Source organism: Rutilus rutilus (genome assembly GCF_951802725.1).
Source record: "Rutilus rutilus genome assembly, chromosome: 5".
NCBI lineage: Eukaryota > Metazoa > Chordata > Actinopteri > Cypriniformes > Leuciscidae > Rutilus > Rutilus rutilus.
The window spans coordinates 42,438,626-42,464,398 of NC_140213.1; the positions used below are offsets into that span (position 1 = coordinate 42,438,626).

Below are 25,773 nucleotides of genomic sequence, written 5' to 3' on the forward strand. Positions count from 1 at the left end.
GAGCGGTCGGCATCGCGCGTTCATGTGTTTTGGGGGTGTGGCTTTGGAAGGAGCCCAGAAGGGAGGGGGTGGGAGTGAATGGAATAAGTAGCTGTGTTTATTGCAGCCCTGAGAGGACTACAGACACTCGATTTTTATACTCTCTTTTTCAGAGTACTTACATTTTAATTATGTATTGGTATATAAAGCAAGTTTTTAAAAAAATCAAAAAAATATTTTTTGGAAAAAAACTGCCGACCCTGCCTTTAAGTAAGCTCAGTGATGTTTAATTTTTGTTGTAAAAAAGTTATTAATTTAGTTCATTTATATATATAGCCACTCTGGAGAAAACCGTGATGCCATCGTCCAGCTCAGTTCAGTTCTCATATAATGGTGTCAATGCAGGCAAATATTAAATTAAATGTCCCCGACTGCAAGCCAAGAGCCAATGGCGACAAATGCGAAACAGGCGACCTGTGACCTACAATATCATAAGACAACTGTTCCTAAGCCATTTATGTATACGAAAACTTCTCTCCCATTGCCTCATGGGATAGTAAGGTGTCCCTTGGATGCACACTTCAGAATCTTAACAGAAATATGGGTCATTGAGTATTATTATTTATTTATTTTTGCAGTTCATGAATACTGTGTTTTTGGGCATTCATTTAGCATACAGTTTTTCACATACCATTTTTTAGGAAGTGGGCATATTCAGACGCAGAATCAGTGTTGAATCAACATAAACTGAAACAATTAAAAATAATTAATTTTGACTAATTTAAGCTGAAATAAAATAAAATATAAATATTAGATGAAAAACTTAAATGAAAATTAGAAATGTTGCTAAAATAAAGCTATATGACAAATAAAATAAAACTAAAATAAAACTCAACACTGAAAATATAAAAATAAAATCCAATTAATAAATACAAAAAAACTAACAGTAAAATAAGACTGCAAACAATCAGATTGCAATCAAACAGGTTTCTCTGAACATTCTCCCATTCATTGGTCAGTTAAACAGACAGCTCCGCCCGAACGCACCTCATTGGCTGAGCTGTTGCTGTGTGAGACTGGTCAAACAAACAGAGCAATGTTTTGATAGTACCACAGAGCCACAGTGTTTACACCTTCAACCTTTGAGTAGCTTACTTGAACTTGTCTCTGTATAAAATTTGACTGTATAAAAGAAGAAAATCACACTGCAGAAGCGCAGCAGTGAAAATGCAACTTTGTAGCAATGTACAACAGACCAGTTAAAGGCTAGTTTGTTATTGTTCATCTGTTGTGGTTTAAACTCCATTTGGTCACACTTTACCATGAAATCTGACAGCTATATATTTAAAGCCTCCATCATACATCCATGTCCCTCATCTATGATTACTATGTAATCAGCCCTCAAAGAAGCCTTTATGAGAGGCGGTATACACACACGCACGTACAAATACAGCAGTAAAGGCCTATAAAACAGGCAGTGGAGCTGGCGCCGGTGGCCGCAGGGCTGAGATTGAGTTGTGTTTTAAAGGGCTGAAGAAGCCTGCTCCACATTATGAGCACTTCAGAAGAGCTCTCCCTCAGGCACTGCGCACTTTGCTGCCTTGATCCCTGCTGGTTACATCCTCACTGCCCGGACACACTGATAAAAATTATTTTGTGGTGAAGTAAATACTACGGAAAAAACAAAACAATGTAATTTACATGAAAAAGTTAGTTCAGGCAAGAATTTAAAAATCAAAGTAAATTCTATATTAGTACTCAATTCATGAAAGCGTGATTAGCAATGTTCAATTACTCAACTTTTCTGATACTGGTGTTCCCATCAAGCACTGGGCCTTGAATAATTAATGAGGTTGATTTTTCACTGTTTTCTAGCTGTATTTACACTGTTTTATCATTGCTTTTGTTGTTAGGATTAGTAACTTGCCATTTTGTGACATTAGGAGTTCATTTTATACTCAAAATGACACATTCAAACACAAAAACGATTCATCAAATGTTACCGTCATTGTGTATTGTCAGGTATTGAGGTCTCTGCGTTCACATGTTGCAAAGCTTCTGATATCTAAAACAATTTATATTGTATTAATTACTTAGTCTAATCAATGTTATATTGTTTGAGTGAAATGTATTGCAAAGGAAACTTCAAATAAATAGATATTACTCAAACTTTTACTAGCCAAGTTAAAATTACTTATTTTCTTTGTTACTTTCACTTAACTTAGTGAGTTTACTTAATTCCATATGTGAAATTAACTTAAAAAATGTGTGTGAAATGTACTTATTAATTTTGGGGTTTTTTAAATGTTTGTAAAAAACAAACATTACCGTAAGCATTTGGCAAGCAAAATTCCCGTTCAGATATGGTTGTGGTGTAAAGAATGGATAATAGGATCCATTCTTAGATAATAGGCTGTGTCTTTTGTTGTCAATGTATAACAGAAGAACAGTAAAACGAGAAAAACATCAGCGACACGCGCACACGCCACTAAATTGAGGAATCAAGTCCATGTCTGGACTGTGCGGCGTACCAACTCATGTCTCGACGGTAGAAGAAAAAATAGTGACATTTCATTCACAAAGCTCCACAAAGAAAACCCTGTGTCCTCCCTCTTGGTACTAGCAAACATATGTCTTAGGCTACTACATAGCATTTTTATTGCCAGCATGTACAGCGATAGGTTATTGCCATGGAAACCACTCAGAGACACTTGCAGGGCATTTCCATCATTTACAGACTCGTATGAAAAAAACATCTGACGTCAGAGGCCCGACTTTTTTTTTTTTCTTCCTCCACCTCCTTCCTCTATTAGTTTTTACTCAGCTCATTTAGACTGACAAGGTGACTGGCTGACAGATTGCACAATGAGTCAGCGAGCATTTGCTGCCCCAACCGGCGAACGCATCGGATTTGTCCCAAAGAGATGAAGCTAAAACATTGATTTTTACCCCGAGTGAGTGCACAACTATTTTTGGCATCAATTATATAAAAGAACACTCTAAGAAATAACTGTGGCATCTGGGGACTGACGGTTCCTTTTAATTAAGTTCCATTTCATAAAAACAAGTCTGATGAATGTCTGTCAGAATGCATAAAATAATTTGTAGGAAGCATATATATATATATATATATATATATATATATATATACACACACACACACACACACATATATAGGCTATATATATATATATATATATATATATAGAGAGAGAGAGAGAGAGAGAGAGAGAGAGAGAGAGAGAGAGAGAGAGAGAGAGAGAGAGAGAGAGAGATTTTCCTAGTTAAATAAACATTACATAAAAAGAGATACCAAATACAATTGTATTTTGTATTTTTACACTATGTAATGTTCTATTTATTAAAACCAAGAATAAATTTCATCAGGTTAGTGTTTTTACGCATTTGAACATTTATTCCAAAATAATAACTAAAGGCAGTAACAATTTAAACAATAGGCCTATATATTATTTGTGAGCTTATGTTCAGCTTTTCTTTTCAATAGTCAACTTATTTTCATCAATCATCAATCTTGTACACACTGATCACATACACGAAGGTGTACCTTTAATTTCCTCAAGCTGATTGCTCACTAAAAAAACCCACAGTCATCATGTTTTCAGGTCATTTTCAGTTTGATTTTGACATTACATAATGAGGTGATATCTAAGTGGCTGATTTGTTTACTTACTTTTTAATTAGTCTTCCCATTAACGGCATCATTGTGTCTTCGTTCAGCCCAATTCGAGAACACGCACGAAAACAAGAGGCGGGATTTATCACACGAACCAGTCCTATCCAATCATAACCGATCATATCCAATCATAGCGCGATGGAGGCATTGCTTACTCTCACGTGACTTTCCCCCGTTCATTCTCAATTACCCCCCATCAAACTCACCGCACGCTTTAGGGGGTCTGTTAAAAGTCAATGGGCTCAGGGGAGGCAAGCCTTGCTGTAACTTCACCTGTGGGTGTCTCTGATGGACAGTGTTACTTCATAAAAATGAGTGAATTTCACACTTTTCAAATGTATTTTTTAAATATTTGCATTGTTTTATTTTTGTAATATCGATTATTTTCTCATCCTGTTTTTTTGAGGAGGCACTGCCTCCCTTGCCTCCTCGGAGAAAACGCCCCTGATATTTTGACCCGGAATTTCTACATTACTTTTAGAGCAGCATCAATAATATTTTCGATAAGAGATTGTCTAGATACATTCCTGACTTAACCTGACTGTGTGCCACACGTAGCACACAAAGAATATGACCTGAATATGTACGAATATGACCTGAATCCTGCCACCTTTAATAGCCCTCCTGATGTCAGCGAGCGTCACCTGAAACGCTCATCTGTTCTCCCACAGTATACAGTCTCCCACGCTGCTCTCTGTCTCGTTTCTATAGCAACTGCCAAAGCTCTGACCCCTCCTTGTTTGAGTAACTATCAGAGTGTCAAACCCTTCTCTGAAAACTCCACGCCATCCGATGTGCTGCCATCACAAAACCACAATGGCTGTTTTTACCCAGACTGGCCTAGACATATCCAAAATAAGGTCCAGTAAATGCCTTGACTGGAATCCGAGCAGGAACGAGTCTGATGAGCGGTGATACGTTGTGGCACCAGCATAACCCAAAACAGTCATTTTGCACTCACTTGTGAAAAACAATTATTCTTTGGCTGAACTTAAAGGCTCAGTGTCATATTTTACTCACCCCCATGTCTATCCAAACCTGTGTGACTTTCTGTCTGCAGCGAAAGACAAAAGGAGAAATTTTGTAGACGGTTCACGCTGCTCTTTTCCATATACACTGAAAGCGGATGGGGAGCTGTCAGGTTCCTAAAAGGGCATAGAGTCCATAAGACTCGTTCAAGCAAACATACTGACCTTTATTATTATTACTACTGAAATTATTATTACATTGTAAAATATTATTACAATTTAAAATTTATTTGACTTTTTAAGAGTAATTTATTCATGCAGCCATTACTCCAGTCTTCAGTGTCACATGATCCTTCAGAAATCATTCTATTATGCTGATTTGGTGCTCAAGAAATATTTCTTATTATTTGCAATGTTGAAAACAGTTGTGCTGCTTAATTTTTAGTGGAAACGGTGAATTTTTTAAGTTTAAAAGAACAGTAGGCTATTTATATTAAACATCTTTGTGACATTATTAATGTCTTTACTGCCACTTTTGATCAAATAATGCATCCATGCTGAAAAGAAAGTATTTATTTCTTTCAAAAACAGTATAGCAATAGTGCACATTAGCCTGCTGAATGTAACGGCTTTTACCAAATGCAACGTTTGGTGTGACAGGAAGTTCAAGGATAAATAGAAAGAGACTTTTTACCAAAATCCCTTAAAGGGATAGTTCACCCAAAAATTCTGATATTAATTACTCAACCTAATGTTGATTACAAAATATTAATCTCCAACGCACGTTCACAAGAGCACCACAACACATGTGTTGTTGATGTGGGAGCAGACGTTGAATGTGCTTCGTAGTTTAATATTTTGTAAATAAAGTGGTAAAATATGTTTTTTTTTGTTGCACAAATCACTTGCGTCGCTTCATAAAATTGAGGTTTACTTCCTTTCTCTGGCTTTAAAGTAGTTGTATAGACTGTCAAATCTCAGATTTCATAAAAAATATCTTCATTTGTGTTCCGAATATGAGTCTTACGGGTTTGGAACGACATGAGGGTGAGAAATGAATGACAGAATTTAGATTTTAGGGTGAACTATCCCTTTTAAACTCCAACAAAACAAAAACTCCCAACATAACTCAATATTCATTAAAATAGTCTCCCCTTTTCTCGTTTTGCACAAAAACGCATAAAATATGTTATTTCAACATTTGCTCTTCCTATCCGGTCACATTCAAAGCACGCTGGGAACTAGAAATCCCCTGCCCAGTTTCAGCAATTTTACATTAACGCCAATGAACGTTATGTAGTCCCAATGCAAATGATTACGTAAACTTTAGCTTTACTCGTTTGAATGGATTTCATGCAAAATCCTAAAAATAGTGTTGTATTGGCAATCAAATTATAAACAATATTTTTTTTTTATAACAAATATTTAAATCTTTTGGAAATAGCAGAACAATCAGGACTTGTTTCTGGGTCCCACACTTTGCTAAAAGCACAGAGCATTGTGAGTTTCAGAGGACATGCTACAGTTTTATTGGAGAGTCCCAGGACCTCTTTCTCATTTTAGGCTCCTCTGTGCTCAAATCAGCCCCGAGGACCAATCAGCCCTGAGGGTTTATACACGGGGCCTTTACAACTACCTCCCTTTCCTGCCACCTAAATTTATTCAGTTTCAAGTCCTCAGGGCTTCATCAAATACTCACATTTCCCATTAATGCTGGCTGGAAAACAGATATGTGCAACGAACCATGGGAATTATGAAATATCTCATTTATCAGCCTGGAGCTTTTTACAGATTTATGAATTGAGGACAGATCTGTGATGTTCAGTTGCAGAATCACACTTCTGAAGCCTTTTGACCTGTTGAGTTTCAAAAGCAGAAAGACTTTTAAAGACTTTGTCTTGTGATCTTTCTTGAGGTCATTTGTGGAATAGTTTTATTATCCTCTGTCTTGAAATGATTAACTCATCTGACCTACTACATATCTTAAAGTGTTTTCCAGTGAATCTGACAACTGTGTTATAGATATTAAAAGTCATTTGCATTGCATCACATGCACAATTCCATATATTAATGTGTCTCTATGTGTCTGTATCTGTAAACGTTTAATGTGATAGCTACCTTAAAAAAAGCTGCATCTGTCAAAAAAAAAAAAAAAAAAAAAATAGAGCAAGCAGGTGGAAGCAGCAACCTTGTGTAATTGAAAAATGACTCAAGCCTTCATAAAGAAAATGGTCCAGCAAATCATGACTCACAGGTGGAGTTTCATTTCAAACTGATCACAGACCCCATTAAACGCCTAGACTGTGAAACCAATTAGCATTATCACAATACCTGACTGTTGATTCACACTCATGATCAAAGTGAAATCATCCAGTGTCCCCAAAGTCAATTTGCTCAACCCAGAGGAAGCCCAATTCCTGCCATTTGTCTGATAGGGATGCTTTGTCTGCAAAACGCAAGGCTTATTAGTTGCGACATTAAAGGCTTCTTACATCTGCATGTGAGACATGCTTTCAAATGTGCCAGGGGAGCACTTTGGCCGAAGATTACACGTCACGTCATATGGTAATCTCTTCTTAGACGCAAACACGAGGCGATGCAGAGTTTGTTCCCTTATCCGGGGAATTGAATTTTTTGTTTGTGAAATACATGGAGGTTAATTCTAGGCAAATTCCTCTTCTCAATTAGACTCAATAGCACTACTTTGTAAATGTGCCTTTAATTCAGTCAGTACAACACAATCTCTCTGCGGACCAGCCCAGGGTTGTGTGTTTAACAAGCTTGGCAAGTCACAACAGAACTAAGCGATCAACTAGGAAGGTATAAGTGGAAAGTCATAAGAACATTAAAAAATGAAAGAAATCAAGTAGGGCTGCACAATTTTGGGGGTTTGGGGGGGGGGGGGGGGGTCTAATTGTGAATTGCAAAAAAGTGTGATTGCATTTTAAAGTGTTACCAATTACCAATGGCTGAAAAGCAGAGCTGCACGAACCTATGGGGAGAAAGCCCGCCAAAATGGGCGGGGCTATCCCACTATTTAAGCGGCATTCTGCCATAGGGAATCAGGTAAATTCGACTGAAGCGACGAACGCAGAGTCGTGCAGCCTGAAAGCACAGCCGGTGACGCAGTACTCGATCACGTTAGTAACCAAGTATGTTACCTTTAGATACGGTTCACTTGTACATCGCTAGACCCAGTCCATTCGCGCCGTGCTTCGATCTGCGGAACGACAATTGTTCTGGGGCCCTGGCCCAGGGCGCATGAATAAGGGCCCAAGGGTGTCAAGGTTAAGATAGCGACGCTGTACGAGTGAACCGTATCGAAAGGGAACAGCAGTTAAAATAGCTTCTGATCATGTTTGATCTGTCGACAGATGAGGTCATTCAAATTAAACTATTATGATAGTTTGATATTTGAGACTATAGACTATATAGATCTGGCAATGTATGTGAGACTATAGTGTGAATTAATCTCTTTGCATGACACATTACAGTACAGAATAGCTCCTTCAGCATTATCCTGAACATTGGATAAGCATTCATTGCATGTCAACGGCATGAGCTTTTGGGAGACCGCGTAACCGTTACTTCTTTTTTAATTTTCCCGACAAAAACATTACTTCACATAAAAATCATCAACTCGCTTTCATAGACAACCTAAACCTTGTCGGGGAAGATCTTGTTTATGTTTCTTTTACAAGCTGTTCCCGAATTGGCAATAAAAAAAGCGATTAAAACATACAATTCTTACATTTATAGCCCTTTTAATATTACACTAAAAAATGCTGGGTTGTTTTAACCCAATGTTGGGTCAAATATGGACTAACCCAACGTTGGGTTAAAAAATGCAGTTTAAAAATGGACAAATTGCATTTTGGACAAAATCAAAAATGGACAAAAATGCAATTCAAAAATGGACAAATTGCATTGGTTACATTAAAAATGTAACCCAACGGCTGGGTTTGTCCATTTTTAAATTGCATTTTTAACCCAACGTTGGGTTAGTCCATATTTGACCCAACATTGGGTTAAAACAACACAGCATTTTTTAGAGTGTATTTATTTGTTATTAAAATTAAATATTGAATAATTTTACTTTCATTTTTTATGTGCTATAACATGGCCCTCATCAGTGTATAAAAAAAGCATGTGTTGTTTTATAATGTGTCCAGTATAGGCAGAAGCGAGTCATGCCACAGCAAGGGTCGTGGTTACAGGAGATGGACTCTTTAGTTACCAGATCCTCCTTTGATAAAAAACACAAAAAGAACATACACACTCACTTCCACACAGAAAAAGTAAAGAAAAAAAGTCAAAATGTCGAAGACCAGGCTTCACTTTTCATTGCATGGCTTGTTTTTCTTACTGCAATGATATGAAGTTAAAAGATAAAAGACTAGCCTTAACTAAAAAGGATCAAGGCCAGAGGAACGAATACGTTTGTGCGGCACAAGGGCGGTTTCTTTCTGCAGAGTGGGTCAAGGAAGGAAGTGGTTGGTTATGATTGGGCATTTCATTGGTGTTGTTAACCTATTAGATAGATCTAAATACAGTACAGTGTGTGCTGTGTGTGCTGTGTTCCAGTGCGTGCCATGTTACATAATGAATATACTTTGACCTCTTGAGAAATTAGGGGAGGTGAACACTTTAGCTAAATTTGGCCAGCATGTTATGATCTGCACTGCACTGTTCTGGTTCACAGCCATTTAACTGTTAACTTACAGAAAAGTATATTTACAGTGGCATATGTTTGTTGTGTATGGTCATATGAGGCCGTTTTGCTTGTGTTGTGGAAAACTCTCATTCATATGAATGTAAGCATTGTTCCCCCCCTGGATTAGCTACTGTACAGAGAGGGTTGAAATAAAAGTGCATCGTAGCCTGAAGTGTTGTACTAAGCCAAAAGATCAATTACTCAAAAACTGTACCTTAGATGAACTGTTCATTGGGAGAGAAATAAATAAAAATCACACAAGAGCACTACAAAAGAAATGATCAAATCTGCAGGATTAAAACAAATCCCTCTGGAATCCCTCTGGAATAGAATACTTAATGTCAGGAATGGCTACTTTTCGATTCTTCTTATTGATTCCATTGTGTGCATTTTAATATGACTTTAAACCATTCAAGCACAAGAAGACAGAAAGTCGACTCTCACACTGAATATTGCGCGATACTGAACTCTTCCGCATCTTTTTGCACTTGAACGGAGAAATACACACAAAAATATGTCAAAATATCCCTGTAAACACAGTCGATTATGCCTTAAGTGAACATAAACAGTTGACAAAGAAAACGCATGTCAGTATGTTGGATCCGTGCCACTCTTAAAGTGACAGCAGCCTAATATTCCTGCTGCCGTCGACAACAACAAAAGACAAAGAGAAAATTCACTCGCTGTTCTTTGACTGAATAACTTTTGTAACTAACTATATTGTTAATGTATATTTTATTTATAAAGTGCAGTGTTATTTTACATTTGATTACACTGTTTGCTCATTTGTTCTGTTTTAATTACTGAGCATTTGTCTTTAATTATGCTTAAAATGTATATTATAAGGTAGTTGTTTTTGATATGGTATTTTTAAACCATTTAGGCAAAAGTTCATTGTGTAAGTGTTCTTTAGCCTGGTGATGTTTGTTCATGGTATTCAGCTATAATGAAATGTTTTGCAATTAGACTTAGAATAAGTGTGAATTATATCTACGTTTTTTTTTTTATCAAATTGGAATTGAAAGTGGAAATCAATAAGAATCGGAATAGTTCAAATTAAAACGATACCCAACCCTATTGATCAGGAAAACATATATTCATAACATTAATTGTTCACAAGTAGACCACCAAAAGTATAAAATAAAGAAAACAAAACAAAATTTACATTAAGTTATTATATTTTCTATTCATTTAATTGATACACACATAAATGTGTCAATACACTATGTAGCTGCAATATGTATAAGGTGACATAACAGAGCTATCTCCTTACACCCCTATTCGCACGCCAATGTAAGTTCAGTGACTGGATCTCATTTCACTGTGGAAGGGAAGGAAGAGACCCGAACCTTAGAAGTGTTATTGTTATAATCTGCTCTAATATCACATACAAATAATGTGACTGACACAGACGAAAAGCTCCCATCATTAAAAGTTGGACTTCAATGGTTTTAATATAGACAAACTGATAAGGATTTATATGGTACACACTTCCTCTTTTGCAATCTGTGAATCTCAGTATGCACAAACAGACTCTTCTGTGTCTCTTAAGGTTTTATATGAAGAGTTTTCCCCAACAATGGCCGTCAACAGCTGCCAATGATCATGGAAAATTGATCAAATATTTACCTAACATTCTTTTTTTTTTTTTTACTTCTGTCTCTCCTTCCAATCAAATACTATCCAAAGTGGTTAACTGATCAAATGGACCCTGAACTGCAGCTTGGCAAGCATCCACACACACACACACACACACACACACACACGCACACACGCACATGCAAAGCTTCTCCTGCACTTTAACATCCTGTTAAATTAACATTAAAATACTTTGCTAGAAATTGGTCACAACAGTTTTCGACATTATGGGAGCCATTTTGGTGCAGTTCATAAAGTAATATTTCATGAACTGATGTTAATGTACTAACATACGTTAACTACACACATCTGCTTTGTACTTTCAATTATACTGATAACTAACATAATGAAACGGGTGGTAAAACAGAAGGCCACATGATGAATTAAATAGTTATTTAATAATAATTTTAAAGAAACAATTTAAATAATTTGTGGTCAGTCCCATTTTTTTTTTTTTTAAGTAATATTTTATGCTCACCAAGACTGTATACACAATGCAGTACACTGTAAAAATAACCGATAACATCTACATTTTTCAATTGGCCCAAGTGAAAATCTGCAAATTTAATTTTATAATTTACAGAATTTCACTTGGGCCAATTGAAAAATTTAGATGTTATCGGTCACTTGAAATTTTTGATTTGGGAGGGTTAGAAATTTTTTACAGTGTAAAAAAGTGTAATAAATGTTACAAATAATTATTTAAATTGAAATATTATTATAATTTTAAATAACAGTTTTTTAACGTACTGTATTCATGTGATGGCAAAGCTGTATTTTCAGCATCATTGCTCCAGTCTTCAGTGTTAATACAGTCGATATTATACAGAGTTATCATTCACTCTGATTCTGATAATAGTTCAATTGTGTGTTTTGTGAATCTCATTAAGTTGCACAAAGCAGCAGCACAAACCTACAGTTACATGTTATCTAGTTTCAGAGGCATTGGATTTGACAGTTCGCCAGCTGACTGATATTAACACTCCAATTTACTGAAAACCATGAACTGTACTGAAAAACTCCAGCTGTACAAACATGTATGTTTTTGCTGAAGAACGTCAAACTGTGACAAGTTAGCTGACTCTTTCACACCAGGCTTGATCCTCTTTTATCTTACGAGAACACACTTAATAAATGTGCACAGTGGAATTGACTCAGTTTCAGGCCTTTTATTTGTCAGTCTATTGATTTATGTGCAGTCGTGTGACCAAATACTGAGAAATAATAAGGCCAGATTAGGTTGTGTGGGAAAGGTGGTTTATCCCATGGACCCCTGGGATCCTCCTGTTCAGCTCCTACAACATCTCTGTCAGTTCATGATCTTATATAGCTCTTTGCAGCAAATGCTGGGTATAGGCAGAGAATAAAATCCATGGGGTTACATATTATTATTATCATTGCCATGTGTGGATGGGAAATGAGTTCTGTAGGTGATGTATCACAAAACATGAAACAGATCTCGCAAGAGGCTATTTTGAAACCACTGCCTCGGATGATAAATATTGACAGACGTATTGATGCGCTAAAAGATGTGACAGAAGTGATGCATCGAGCAGTCGATCAGAGAGAAAGAGGGATGCTTGCTATTTGTAATGGACCGAGTTATCAGGTATTTTCTTTGGAATTCATAGTACAACCACGAATAATCATGGCTGTACTATGAATTCCAATGACAAATTACTGATTACTTGGTCCATCACATACACACACACATATATATATATATATATACATACACATACATATATACATAGGCTACATATATATAAATAAAATCAATATATTCACTAGATTATTTTAGAATATGCCTCATTAGCCAACACGGTCTCATGCAAAGTTGTTATAATTTCTTAGCCTGGCTAACGTCAGACCAAGTCTCATTTGAGACTTGGTCTGGGAACCACGTGTTCATTTTCTCGTATTTGAGGCGTGGTTTACGAATGCCCAGAGCCGTTTATTGGGCGCTACGAATGTCTATCAAATGCGCCTGTACGTAGCTCATAACCAATCGCTTCAATTATACCAGATGACGTATGTAGAGTGACAGAAATTCGACGAGGAAAAAGACGATGGGTCAAAGATTTATTTGTGCACGATGGCATTTAGCGAATATTACCGTTTGTGCAAGATAAACATGAGGGTAGAAGGTAACGTCGAGTCTGATGCCATGTTGGATTCATAGATATAAACAAACTGCTTCGGTGTCGTCATCGTCTTGCTGCTCCCTCCCTGTTCTGTGATTGGTTCCCTTTTTCAGGGGAAAATCTGGTCCATGGTGTCCAGACTGCCTAGCAGCATGAATAAAATCGTGCTGCGAGCAAGGCAGCATGGGGAAACCCAGGCTAATAATTTCTCTAAGATGGCAAAATCAGAATAATTAGTCAGGCAAAATGTTACGAGGTGTAATGCTAGAGTGTTGAATATTTTGATGAAGTGAAAGGAACTTGAAAGTGAAAGGAACTATGAGGTACATTTTTAAATTACGGGTTTTTTTTTCTCCCCCGCATAATTAATTGGAGTCCCAAAGAACCAAACATAAAAAAGTCGAACTCAATAAAACATTCAGTTTAACTTCGGTGTATGTGTCTTTCCAGTTGAGGAAGAGTTTATTTGTGTGTGTGTGTGATATAACTTTTTACAGTGTTAATTCAAAACAATGCTCAAAGAATACCACAGAGAAATTTGTAGTCCACCAGAAAAGCAAGCAACGTTTTTTTTTCATCATGTCGTCATCATTCATTTCTACCTTCCTGAAGAATACTGAAATAATAGTTGTTGTTTTTTTGACACAAGCCTCAATCCGCCAGAGCATATGGTCTTCTAAAGAGGCCTCTGCCAGGACTAGAGTTCAGATCTGGGCAAAGTGAGGACAGAGCACACACACTGGATACAAGCCCTTTGCCTCTCAAAAGGCAGCAGGCAGCCAGTGTTCAAAACAGCAGCTCTACCATTCCCCTCTCCTCTCTCTCTCTCTCTTTCCCCTTCTCTCAAACAAAAACAACCACAATACCGCAGCACAAAAATAACAGACTTACTCGAAATAAGATATATTTTTTAAAAAGAGAGAGAATAAAAATAGCTTCCACTAACTGCCAACATCTCTAAAACTGACTAACAGTAATTGAAGTATCTATAGTACAGAATAAACACAGCCAGGAATCAGGGAGACACGATAGGCCTAGACAGACAGGTAGACAGATAGACAGATAGACAGATAGATAGATAGACAGACAGACAGACAGACAGACAGACAGACAGACAGACAGACAGACAGACAGACAGACAGACAGACAGATAGATAGATAGATAGATAGATAGATAGATAGATAGATAATGCAGTGACTAATTTTCAACAACTAGTGAGGAAATGAGCTCTTTCAGTGGACTGAGATCTTGTGAATGAATGGAGCTTCATCGCTGTGTTTGTGTTTTATTGGCAGGGAGCCTGATATACCAGCCTGGGCACCTCTCCTGTATCAGCTGCAACTCCTAGGCTTCAGAGAAAAGCAAGACCCCCTTTCACTGCCCGTCCCCGACCGGATCCGAATCGGCAACCAGAAACGCGAGCGAGGAAACTTCTACTTCCAGAGGGAAGAGTACAGCATGGCATCACAGGCGTACTGCATGGCCTTAGATGTGCTTACGACACGCACACAGGGTAATTCAAACCACAGCGCCCTTCAAACACCTGTGTCACATAATGCATTAATCAGGAACAAGCCAGTACATGGAGAAACATAAATGCATAAGGACACAGATCTCAATAATAATAAAAAAAACTGAATATTTATAAATATTACATGCAGTATTATACATAAATATTATTGTATATATAAAATGTATTGCATATTACTATAAAAACTAAGCTGATTACTAATTACAAAAACTACTGTTTAACCAATACCATAAGTAAACCCATACTCACACACTATATCATTTTTCTATCAGCTTCATGGTGTCTAATAAATCATTCAGTGGTGATGGAGAAAACCCTTGTAATAGCTCTCAGTCCAGCCCAGTCCTAGCAGCTCAGCTAATCTATTTGATCAATAATCATGTCATCGGAATGCTCAGTCATGTCTGCAAGCTGTGACCACCCTGAGAAACGCTCTTATTAAACCCTACGCTAATCAAACGTAATAAATCTACATGTTATTTCCACCTCCTTAATCATGGTAATTGCTGGAAAGCCTGGCCCATCTTGAGAGGAACGTTTGACAGTAATGAGACAGTAAAGTGCAAAGCACCGCTTTGGATTAGACTGATAATGACCACATATGCAGAAGTGATCTCCACATCGCCACAGTCTCCACTGACCACTCAAGCATCGCATATTAGACTCTCCTTCATTTTCTACACAATATTTTTCTACATTCATATACATATCCTACTAAGCAGAAATTTTATAAATTATTTAGAGAAAAGATTATGTGTAAGAAGACGAACACGAAGTCACTCTGATATCCAATAAAATTACTGTTGGCAACATGTTTTCCACAATCAGCAATCGCATTTAATCAATCAATAATATATTTATGCAGCATCACATGGCCATTTACACAGAACGCATTTTTGCTGTAAACACTTGGTAGACAGATCCTTTTTTTTTTACCTTTACCTTAAAAAGGTTTTTAAAGCCCCTCGAGACCTCGCTTTTTTCCATTCCACTGCCAAACGCAAAAACACGTTCACGATTGTGAGTTGCTTTTATACAAGGGTTCAGTAAAGTTATATTGAGTTGCATTTTAGACACATTTTGGTATTAAATTGCTAATCAGTTTCTGTTGCAAATGGATCCAAACAAAGCAACAGACCAATTGGTCTTAGCCTCTGAGCAACAAACACTAGACTAGGTGTTTCATTCCTAAATGAATCAGTGTTGTTAAACAAATCAGTTAAGTGATTGATTCAATGACTCACTCATAAAGAAGCTCACTTTTATTCCTGAATAAGGGTACGATTACATGACAACGATTTGCTTAAAACGGATACGTTTTTCCTTTGTGTTTTCCGCGTACAGACAACACCACTGTCAAAATGATTCCCATTCACACGGATCCACAAAAACAACTAAAACCCCTGTATTTTGCTGCCAGATGGTACCATTAGATGGCGATGAAACACTATAGACTGAACACGTAATACGCATGTGCATGACGTCATCGTCTTCAGAGATTCACGTTTTTGTTGTTTACACGAAGCGTTTTCAGGCACCCAAAATGCCATTGTCGTGTAAACGAACGGCCAAAACGCATAAAAAGTTTTACGTTTTTAGTTGTAAACGGTGTCGTGTAAACAGCCCCATTGTTGACTGAATGAATAAATTAATGAAAGATAAAGATAGTCATTTGTTGCCACCTACTGGTGCAACGATGTACCTGCAGAAAGAGCCAATGTAAAATCCCCACCGCTAATGCACAGGCTAATAGTCTCTCTGGAACAAAAAGTCAAACGTAATGGTGTGAAAAACGAAGCTTTTCAAACCTTTAAATCAATTGAACCAATTGCTTTGCAAAATGATTCTCTGGTTGAGTCCCCTGCTGGTAAGAACGGTGTAAATGCAATGAAAACTCAGCCCAAACATGCATAAAAACCAAAAATTTGCAAATGTTTTATTGAAAATGTAGTCTATTGAATAGGAAATTAAAATGAACAAATCTAAATAGCGAGTATGTATAATATGTGTTATTTTATGAAATTGTAGGGCTTGTTTTAGTTCGTTTTATGGAAGGCTTGGTTAATCAGGCCAGTAAGAGACTATTACCTACAACTTTGGCTTTTAATTCTACAATTTAGTCATTCAAAATGTCTGAAAATGCATAAAAATTATCCTAGGGCAGGTAAAAAAACAGATATAAACTGTTTCATGGGTTCAGAGAGAACGTAGCAAAGCTTAAATCACCCGACTTTGGCAGTTTGATATGCATTCCCGAAACAATGATTTCAAAGGTTTCGAAGCTTTATAAAGCAGTGTTTCAAATCACTAGTGAAAGTCCCAGTGTTGCTGGCCTGAACACTGCTTGACCAATCAGATTCTACTATACAGTTTACGCTGGATTGATCGATATCAAACAAACATATTTTTAATTGTTTATCATTTCCTCGAAATGAATGGCTGGTGTTTTGCATTACTACAGTGGGTCTGTACAATTGTATCCTCCAACAGACGGTCAAAGCTGTGAGGCAGAAGAAGAAGAGGTGAACGACTACCGGGTAAAATGTCTGAATAACCTGGCAGCAGCACAGCTGAAGCTTGGACATTTCGATGAGGCGCTGCACACCAGTCAAGATGTGCTGTTTCTCGATCCCCAGAACGTCAAAGCGTTATTCAGAAAAGGAAAGGTATGGGTGAATATTATTCAACAAGATAGATGCATAGCCCTGCACAGTTAAGCTTCAACCCTAGTTAAACTCACCTGATCAATCTAATCGAGTCCTTCAGGCTTAGGCCTTGTCCACACTAATACGTTTTCGTCTGAAAACACATATTTTTCTCTTCGTTTCGGTCCACACAAGCAAAGACGGCGCTTTTTGAAAACACACTCCCAAGTGGATGAATTTGAAAACGCTTATTGTACCAATAGATATCTATGTTTATACCTCTATGTTAAAACGCTAGTGTGGAAGGAGAGTGTTTTGAAACGAAAACGTCATTTTAAAAAGAGACAAAGAGTCATATTAACTGTAATCTGAGAAATGTAAACTGTGTCTGCAGCTTTTATCTGACAAGGGCGAGTATGAGGAGGCCATGGAGACCCTGAAGAAGGCTTTGAAACTGGAGCCGTCCACTAAGGTGAGAGACGGAACCGTATCTCCTGAACACATCTACATTTCACGTTAACTGGCAACAGAAAATCCCATTAGCTATTTACGGTTCAACCAAGGCCTTTGTGAAATACCTGGCCCAACTGGAGCAGTGGTATTAAGTTTTATTTCAAATTCAATGTCAGCTCATACTCACTGTGGGTCAGGGATGAAGTGTTTGTATTTAATGAAAGGTGCATGTAATATTTAGGTTTATGATTCTATTGAGCTTTCAGAGTTCATAAGTACAAGTACTTTCCAAAAATACTTTAAATGAGTCCCGGAACAGAGAATGATTCATGGCTACAAAACAACAAAATGGCTGGCCACTTGCATTTTTTCTTTTATTCGTGGCCCTATCAAAGTTTTTCAACAGGTCTGTATAAATTTACAACACAAACGTCCTGAGAAATTCCACCAAATCTGTCAGTAAGAGTGCATGCAAACAATATTTGTTTCTACAGGTAGACTCCTAGTAGCAGAAAATGACTTTTGTGCTGTGTTACAATCCACCGAACCAAAACATGTTCTGTCATGCCTTTGAGAGTAGTTAGTCTGTCAAAATCCTCAGAGCAGCCACCAAGATTACGGCTGTCTGGAGCCACTAAATGGACACAAAGTTACACACACATCCTCTCACTAGCCTTCCTGTAATAAAGTGAATCAGCACTGAGTACACTAAGGCTGTTTATGACATGCGAGACGTAATAAACAGAACAATTCATTCAATCATAACACTGAAAAATATTATGGCCCATTCTGCGTAAAAAACAATGAACAAAATGTCATATCTGATTCCTTCATGAAAGGCCATAATGCAATACAAGTTGTTTTTTTTCATGCTGTAATAATTTTAATTTTATTATATTATCCCAACTTTATATTTTGTATACAATACAATATAATTTAATAACATAATATAATAAAATACTGAAGCAAAGAAAACCCTTAGATTTCCTTAGGGCCTGAGTGATTTTGTGAGTGATCTCAGGTCCCCTCAAACTGAGCTTTGACCCAGAGTGCTCATGGTGAAGAGTGAGCTATGTCTAGACAAAACTAAAATATCTGCTGTTGCTATAATGACACCCCGTCTGGAAGGCAGGGCAAAAAGCAAACTTTTCCTCAGGAGGGAACTCATTGCAAAATTCTAATTAAGTTCATAGAGTCAGAGACGGCATGGGATCGAATACATTTGGTGCTATACATTTCAGCCTGTTAGCAGTCTCTTAAGTGTATAGTGTGTGCTAATGGATTTTGATTGTAATTATACATGTATGCAAATCTGTACCCATTATATTCTAAGGAAACTGTTCCAAATGGGATATGAAATGTGAATGGTGTTAAAGTAGCAAGGCAAACAAAAAGTTCAATAAAGTGATATCTGTCAAAGACCAGATCCTCGCAACTGATAAGATCAAGGTCAAGCAATATATCAGTCTACAAGAATACAAGAAGCAGATTTAAAGGGATAGTTCACTGAAAAATTCTGTCTTTAATTACTCACCCTAATGTCATTCCAAACCCGTAAAACTTTCGTTCATCTTTGGAACAATAATAAAAATCTTTTTGATGAAATCTGAGCTTTTTGTTCCTCCATTGAATCCATATGAATTGAGTGATTTTTCTGAAGAGACTTCATCGCTTTATATGATGAACAGATTTAATTTAGTCTTTTATTAAAATATAAATATTGTTCAGCGGACAAACAGAAGCTCAACCGAAAATGTTTGACGCGCAGGATCAAACCTCATTGGTTCTTGCTGAAACTCAAACACGCTGCACGAGAATGAACCTCATTGGTTCTTGCTGAAGTTCAAACGTGCTGCGTAACATGAGAATGAACCTCATTGGTTCTTGCATGTCAAGCAAACATGCTTGATGAACGAAAGTCTTAAGGGTTTGGAATGACATGAGGGTGAGTAATAAATGACAGAATTTTCATTTTTTGGGTTAACTATCCCTTAAGTGTTTAACTTAACATGAGCAGCTCACTCTTGTCATTTACAAACAACAACTACTAAGTTAATGCTGTTCAGAGAATTATTTAACAAGCCGTGCTTAATACGCGTTTTACCTTTGAGATGAAGTGGAGTTAGGGTGACCACCCGTCCCGCGTAGCGCGTGCGCGCACAGCGTTTGAAGCCCAATTCACGCGTCACGCAAATTGAGACCGTGTCACGCATAATCTATGCTTGCTCAAAAAAAAGTTGGTCGCTCTATATACTCGAGCCCCAAGCAAACAAACGAACATTACTTGACATTTCAGCACGCTATTGTTGCCACACAAACCCCTCAGTTGAACTGCTGACTAGGTTGTCAACTTTTTCGTTGTTGTCATGACAGCGCACGCACGCGCATACCAGACACACTTGGAAGGAAGGAACTTAGATGCGCGCTTTCCAATTCGAAAAATTCGAGAAAGAGACTGTCTGAGCGGCAACGCCATCATCAATTAAAAAGAGAAGGTGTGGGTACAAGAATGGGGAAATTAATATTTGTGGCTGAAAGGTGTTGAGGGGGATACCGAGAGGGCTTTTTGTGACCTTTGCAAAACGTCCTTCTCAATCGGACATGGAGGGAGGGGAATACGAGGTCAATCGTATTTTTTTTTTAAATACTTTTTTTGTAATTGTTCCTGTGGTGTTGAGCAACTACAATTCCTGTTAATCCTATACATTTATATTATAATTTATTAATTTATTTAAAATAAATAAATTGTAATGAAAAATAAATAAAATTAAATAGTAAATCTTAAGTGGAAGTACATCTGTCAATTCATTGAATGTTCAAAATATGAGTCTTTATTTAGAAAAAAAACACACATTGGTTGGCCTATTCATGAGCATACATCAAAAATTACACGTTTAGAAGAATAGGGCATTATTAATACTATGCAAGGTGGTATGTGCTAGAAATGGGTAAACCACTATCAGTGAGTCTGCCAGTGGGGCACCGCCGCACCAGGCAGTGTCCCACATTGTCCCTCAGAAACATACCCATTGTCCCCCCTTGGGCTTATTAGCAGGTGGTCACCCTAAGTGGAGTTGCTTTTATAAGCACGATCGACTGCCAGTGTTGTTTGACATGTGGAAACCCAATCATGACTGTCCTGAAACGCAGCTTGCAGTCAGTGAAATGGCACCATCTGTTGGTCAGTGTTAGCAACAGCAGCTCATATTTTCCTCACAGAACTGTACAAAGTTCACACACAGGATAAAAGTTGTTGTGTTTTGCCTTGTATTGGGGTTTTGAATGCTCATCTTTTTTTCTTTATAATGTATTTTATAGGCTATTCATGCTGAACTGTCCAAACTGGTAAAAAGACAAGCGGGGGAAAATGAGACCCAGAATTGGCAAGCTAAACCAGCTCAAGTGTTTGGCGAAAACATAGCGCCATTTCTGACACCCCCGCCCAAAAAGAAGCCGTTTGTAAGTGACTGACTACCACCTAGTGAAGAGCATAAAAGTGTTGGGAAAAAATCCTTTCAAAATGTGCCAGTGCTGGCCTCCCGAGTGCCTCCGTCGTTTGATCTCGTTTCTTCCTCTGTTTCAGGGAATTTCTTGGAAGTTTCTGCTTGGAGCTCTGGTGGTGGCCTTGGGCAGTTTAGTCACATCTGTGGTCCTGACCGCACGGAACTAGCTCTCTCGACCTACTTGCAAATTAACTTACAAGTCTCACAAACAAACATTCCACAAAGCTGCCAAGGGACGGAGGGAAAATGCACTGAACTGTTTAAAGAGCAGCTGCATGGGCCGGTGGAACACCGACGTATGCAAAGCAGTATACGCACAGCAAAATGGGCAAGGCAAATGCGTTTAAACTATTTGCAATAAAAACACAAGTATTATTATGTTTGGCGTTTCGTTTCGCTTCGCGTTCTAATGCATCACGCGCAGTGATGGAATTATCGATAGGAATTTGGGGGAACAGCTGTTATCTATTAAATCATTATAGAAAACATTTGATTCAGTTATGTGCGAAGAAATGTCTTCCAAGATAACAATAAATCAGTATTACAACCGAAATACAAAATTGTTGCTGGAAAAAAAATAATTGTCAAACTAATATGAATCCATGTGCAGAAAATTAATGAACTGTTTTTTTTTGTTTTTTTTTTTTACGTTATTTTTTATTTATAGCTATTTGTTGACATACATATGGAAAATTTAATTATATAAAATAGTAAAGATAAAATATAGAACAAGTAAAGTCACCCCGCTAAAGTCAACATTTCAGTGCTGTCAAATCGATGAATCGCATCTAACATAAAAGTTTGTATATATAATATGTGTGTTTCTAATGTGTGTGTGTATAATGTCACACATATTACATAAACTTTTATGTTAGATGCCATGAATTGGGAATAATTGATTTTAGAGCACTATTTTAAACCTATTCTACTTTCATAATGTGAAATATGATAATGAAGCACTTCAGGAATTGGTTGGATCATAATAAGTGGAATCAATATCAAAAAACAATTTCTACATTGCTCTTCCACATTATCCAAGTTGTTTCATTATATAAATGAATATATTAATACAATATAGTTTGATGAATATGTTCTGAGTTTATTGAAATGCTAAAAAAAAAAAAAAATCTTTTAAAAAAATATTTAGTTCTTAACATTTATGGAATAACAAAATTAATTGTGGTTAGTTAAAATACCAACACTTACATGTTTTTGTTTTTAATTTTTCTAGAAAACAAGCAGCTTTGTATAAGAAATACCTGAGGAAATATATTCCCTTGTATTGAGGGTCATTTGAATATTGTGTTGGACTATGGGGGGCCTTCAAATAAAAAAGTTTGAGAACCAGTAGATCAGAGTATACAAAGACAATTTTCTTTAAAATAACATGCACCGATGAATCATTCATAAGACCAGGAAAATGCATTAAGAAAGCAAATAAGGTCTATTTTGACTTCATGTTGATTTTACATCTGCTCTTACAGAAGTGGAACCACATCCGGCCTTGAATACTAACCCACACAATTACTCTGGTTCCACTCCAGAGTTCGGTTTCCTGGGCATGAGCATTACTCTGTCCGCCTCCACACTCCAGCACTCCTGTAAACAGTCTGAGCGGGTGACTCATCATACAGAGGATCTAATATTAATCTATTGTTGCCCAAACCTGCTGGTGTGACGTGCCGGAGGAAGATCACAGATTCTGTCCCTTGCTGTTATTAATGCATGTATCTGATAACAGCACAGGTGCGTTTCTCTCAGATGAATGGCTGAAGTGTCAGTTCTGCTTTGCTGTGGTCATTTGAGTGCAATTAAGACTTTTTTTAAACAGAAATATATGCTTTGAGTTGTTGGTGTTTTTTAAAGATGACTTGTTAGGACAATAGTCTAAAGCAGTGGTTCTTGACCAGCAAACCTCCCAGGTATACATCAAGATGACTTTAAAAATATAAGCTAAAACTCAAAATTAGAATATTTCTTAATTTAATTCACCCTCAGATTTCTAAAAAGTGAAAATTGTTGTGGGCAGTGGGGGGCTTTGGGGTCAAAAACACTTGCTCAAAGTGCACCTGAATTTAAGGACTAAGAGAGTCAAGGGTTTGCTTGAATATCATTGATCCCTGCTCCATTATACAGCAATTCAAATGTGTTCCTGCAAGCTTACATATTACCCAACATATTTCATTATAGGTCTATTGGCTTTATGACTTAGCTAGCTTTTATGTTATTGACATTCCGTGTCTTGATGTTCCCTGCCTTAACATGCACCAGGACTAAAGATTGCAGACTTTTAAGATAGGAAGTTCCTACAGTAATTATGTATTTGTAGGCCAACCCAGAAGTCGGCCTCATACTCACCATAGATACTCACAGAGCCAGCCCTTAAAGGCCTGAACTCCAAAGCAGCTTTCATTGGCCGATTGACCAAAAGGCAGCCTGAGTGACATGTAAAGCAACCAATCACAGCTTGTTTTGTTCAGCGTCGTGTTTAGAGGCGTGATAAGTCGATGTCCCCAACAGACCAGTGTGTAAAACTCTTGAACGTCTTTTAAAAAGTGTATTACGTGAACTTCACATACTTTTGAAAATCCAGCGTTTACTTGATTATGATAGGCGCTAATTGTCACAGTCGTAAATGTATTTACAGTTAAGTTATTGTACTATTATTAACAATATTAGCTTCCAGATTTTTCCCACAATTTCTAGTTTCTATCATACACCCCAGTTTAAACCATTATTTAGCGGCTCTGGTTTAAACCTTCCAAAATAATCTTTATACAGTTTAACCCTTAACCTATGACAACCGTTCCTGACGTCACATGTCGCATCCAATCAAATGATTGCCTCCTGTACCGAAAGATCTCGCGATGCTGCCGATGCTTCAGAGCAAGTTTGACGCCGGACAGTAAAGACATCGGTTGTTTGTTGGGTAATAAGATAGCGGCCCTTGGGGTGAGCTCATCTGAAAATCGGATAAAACTGATTTAAAAAAATGACAAGTGAGTATATAAACGGATCTTACTTGGGTCCAGTTTTGCGATATTTGGTCGCTGTCAGACGTAAACGAGAGCTCTGACATCCGGCCACAGCGTAACGTTAGCCTGACAGATTGAGTCCAAAGGAAAATCGACTGGTCGGGATTTTATAATATATAGTTAATGTAATTGGACTGTATGTGTTTTGTAGGGTTCAACACATCTAATTATATATATACCATTAAGTTTGTTGGCATCTATCTATATAATGTGGCGCTCACGCACCCTTCATCTTTGCCCGAATCCATTTCAGAGTTGATGCTGCAGAAACAATAACTGGTGTATATATATGATAAATTGATCATAATGCTTAGGCGTCTTCGAGTCAAGTTATGCGTTCCTCATAAGGGCACGTCACTGGTGTTTCTCGAGAATGCTTCCTCTTAAGAATCACAAAAGAGAACCTTTAAAAATATATATTTTTAAATATAAGTTTTGTATCATATGATACATCCGGCTATTAGTGTGATTGATAGAGTGAGAATATGGAGCTCACACCCGAGTTTAAGACGCCCAAACCAAGCAAAATAACTTACTTTTTAAGTCGCTCTATATCTACAAATAATGTTTCTTATTAACATTGTCATTGTAATAAAATGCAAAACATAATACAATTGAGAGAAACGCTTCTCAAAAAAATAAAGTAAATTGCTTCAGTTCAGTAAATGGTCATTTTGAAATATTTTACAGAAAAAGTAATTAAAGATTACATGTTTACCATGACCTGAAGGTGGACATTATACTAATAGTATGAACGATCAATCAAGGCATGTAGAAGAGTTAAATTACTCAAAATTGATTGTGTCATTCAGATCAGATATTTAATTTCAGCACTGTCTCTTTAGGGGGAAACCAGCGTGAACTTGCTCGCCAGAAAAATGCCAAGAAGCAAAGTGATATGCACAAGGGCAAGAGAAACGATGGTTTATCTGGCGCTGCCCGAAAGCAGAGGTAACAATAACAAAACTTGAGCTAGAAGCAGCGGTCATACATAATCCATTGCTTATTTTCTGTGAGGATGAGAAATGGAAATGTGCTGCAGTTTAAAATTGTAGTGGGACACACTAACAGCCATTATGTTTCCATGTATTCTCTTTTAGAGATGCTGAAATAATGCAACAGAAGCAAAAGAAAGCCAACGAAAAAATTGATTCTAAAGCCAAATAGTTAGAAGACATCAAATCCTCCAGACAATCTTAAGCCATCATTATTGTTGCTGTCATTTGACGGCATTCATCTTTTTCTTCTTGCTCTGGATTCAGTTGTACCATTGTACTTTCCTTTAAAGCCTTTTTTGTACAACATCAATTTAGTTTGACTGGGTATTTACTTTACTGTGCACAGGTCTCTTTTCTTCAGCAGTATTTACCATGTAAAAACCCAAGAACAACCAACCCATCTCAGAAACGCATACTCTTGTATTTTTATATTTCCTTGTTGAATAAAGTGTAACTCAAATCGGAGTTTG

At 37.2% G+C, this 25,773-nt stretch overlaps 2 protein-coding genes across 2 annotated transcripts in view; both read left to right on the top strand.

Moving 5' to 3' along the window:
* fkbp16 (FKBP prolyl isomerase 16) overlaps positions 1-22,009 on the top strand; it is a 45,710-nt gene extending 23,701 nt beyond the window's left edge. The window contains exons 4-8 of the mRNA XM_084409270.1: positions 14,434-14,651; positions 17,160-17,335; positions 17,709-17,786; positions 21,086-21,226; positions 21,351-22,009. Of these exons, the coding sequence (XP_084265396.1) occupies positions 14,434-14,651; positions 17,160-17,335; positions 17,709-17,786; positions 21,086-21,226; positions 21,351-21,437 (700 nt within the window). The 3' untranslated portion in view covers positions 21,438-22,009. The remainder of the gene's footprint in view (positions 1-14,433; positions 14,652-17,159; positions 17,336-17,708; positions 17,787-21,085; positions 21,227-21,350) is intronic.
* Positions 22,010-24,138: 2,129 nt separating this feature from the next.
* Positions 24,139-25,763, top strand: serf2a (small EDRK-rich factor 2a). The gene is made up of 3 exons (XM_084409274.1): positions 24,139-24,269; positions 25,151-25,256; positions 25,406-25,763. The coding sequence occupies exons 1-3, from the start codon at positions 24,263-24,265 to the stop codon at positions 25,470-25,472; spliced, it is 180 nt and encodes a 59-aa protein (XP_084265400.1). The 5' UTR covers positions 24,139-24,262; the 3' UTR covers positions 25,473-25,763.
* The last annotated feature ends 10 nt before the right edge of the window (positions 25,764-25,773 follow it).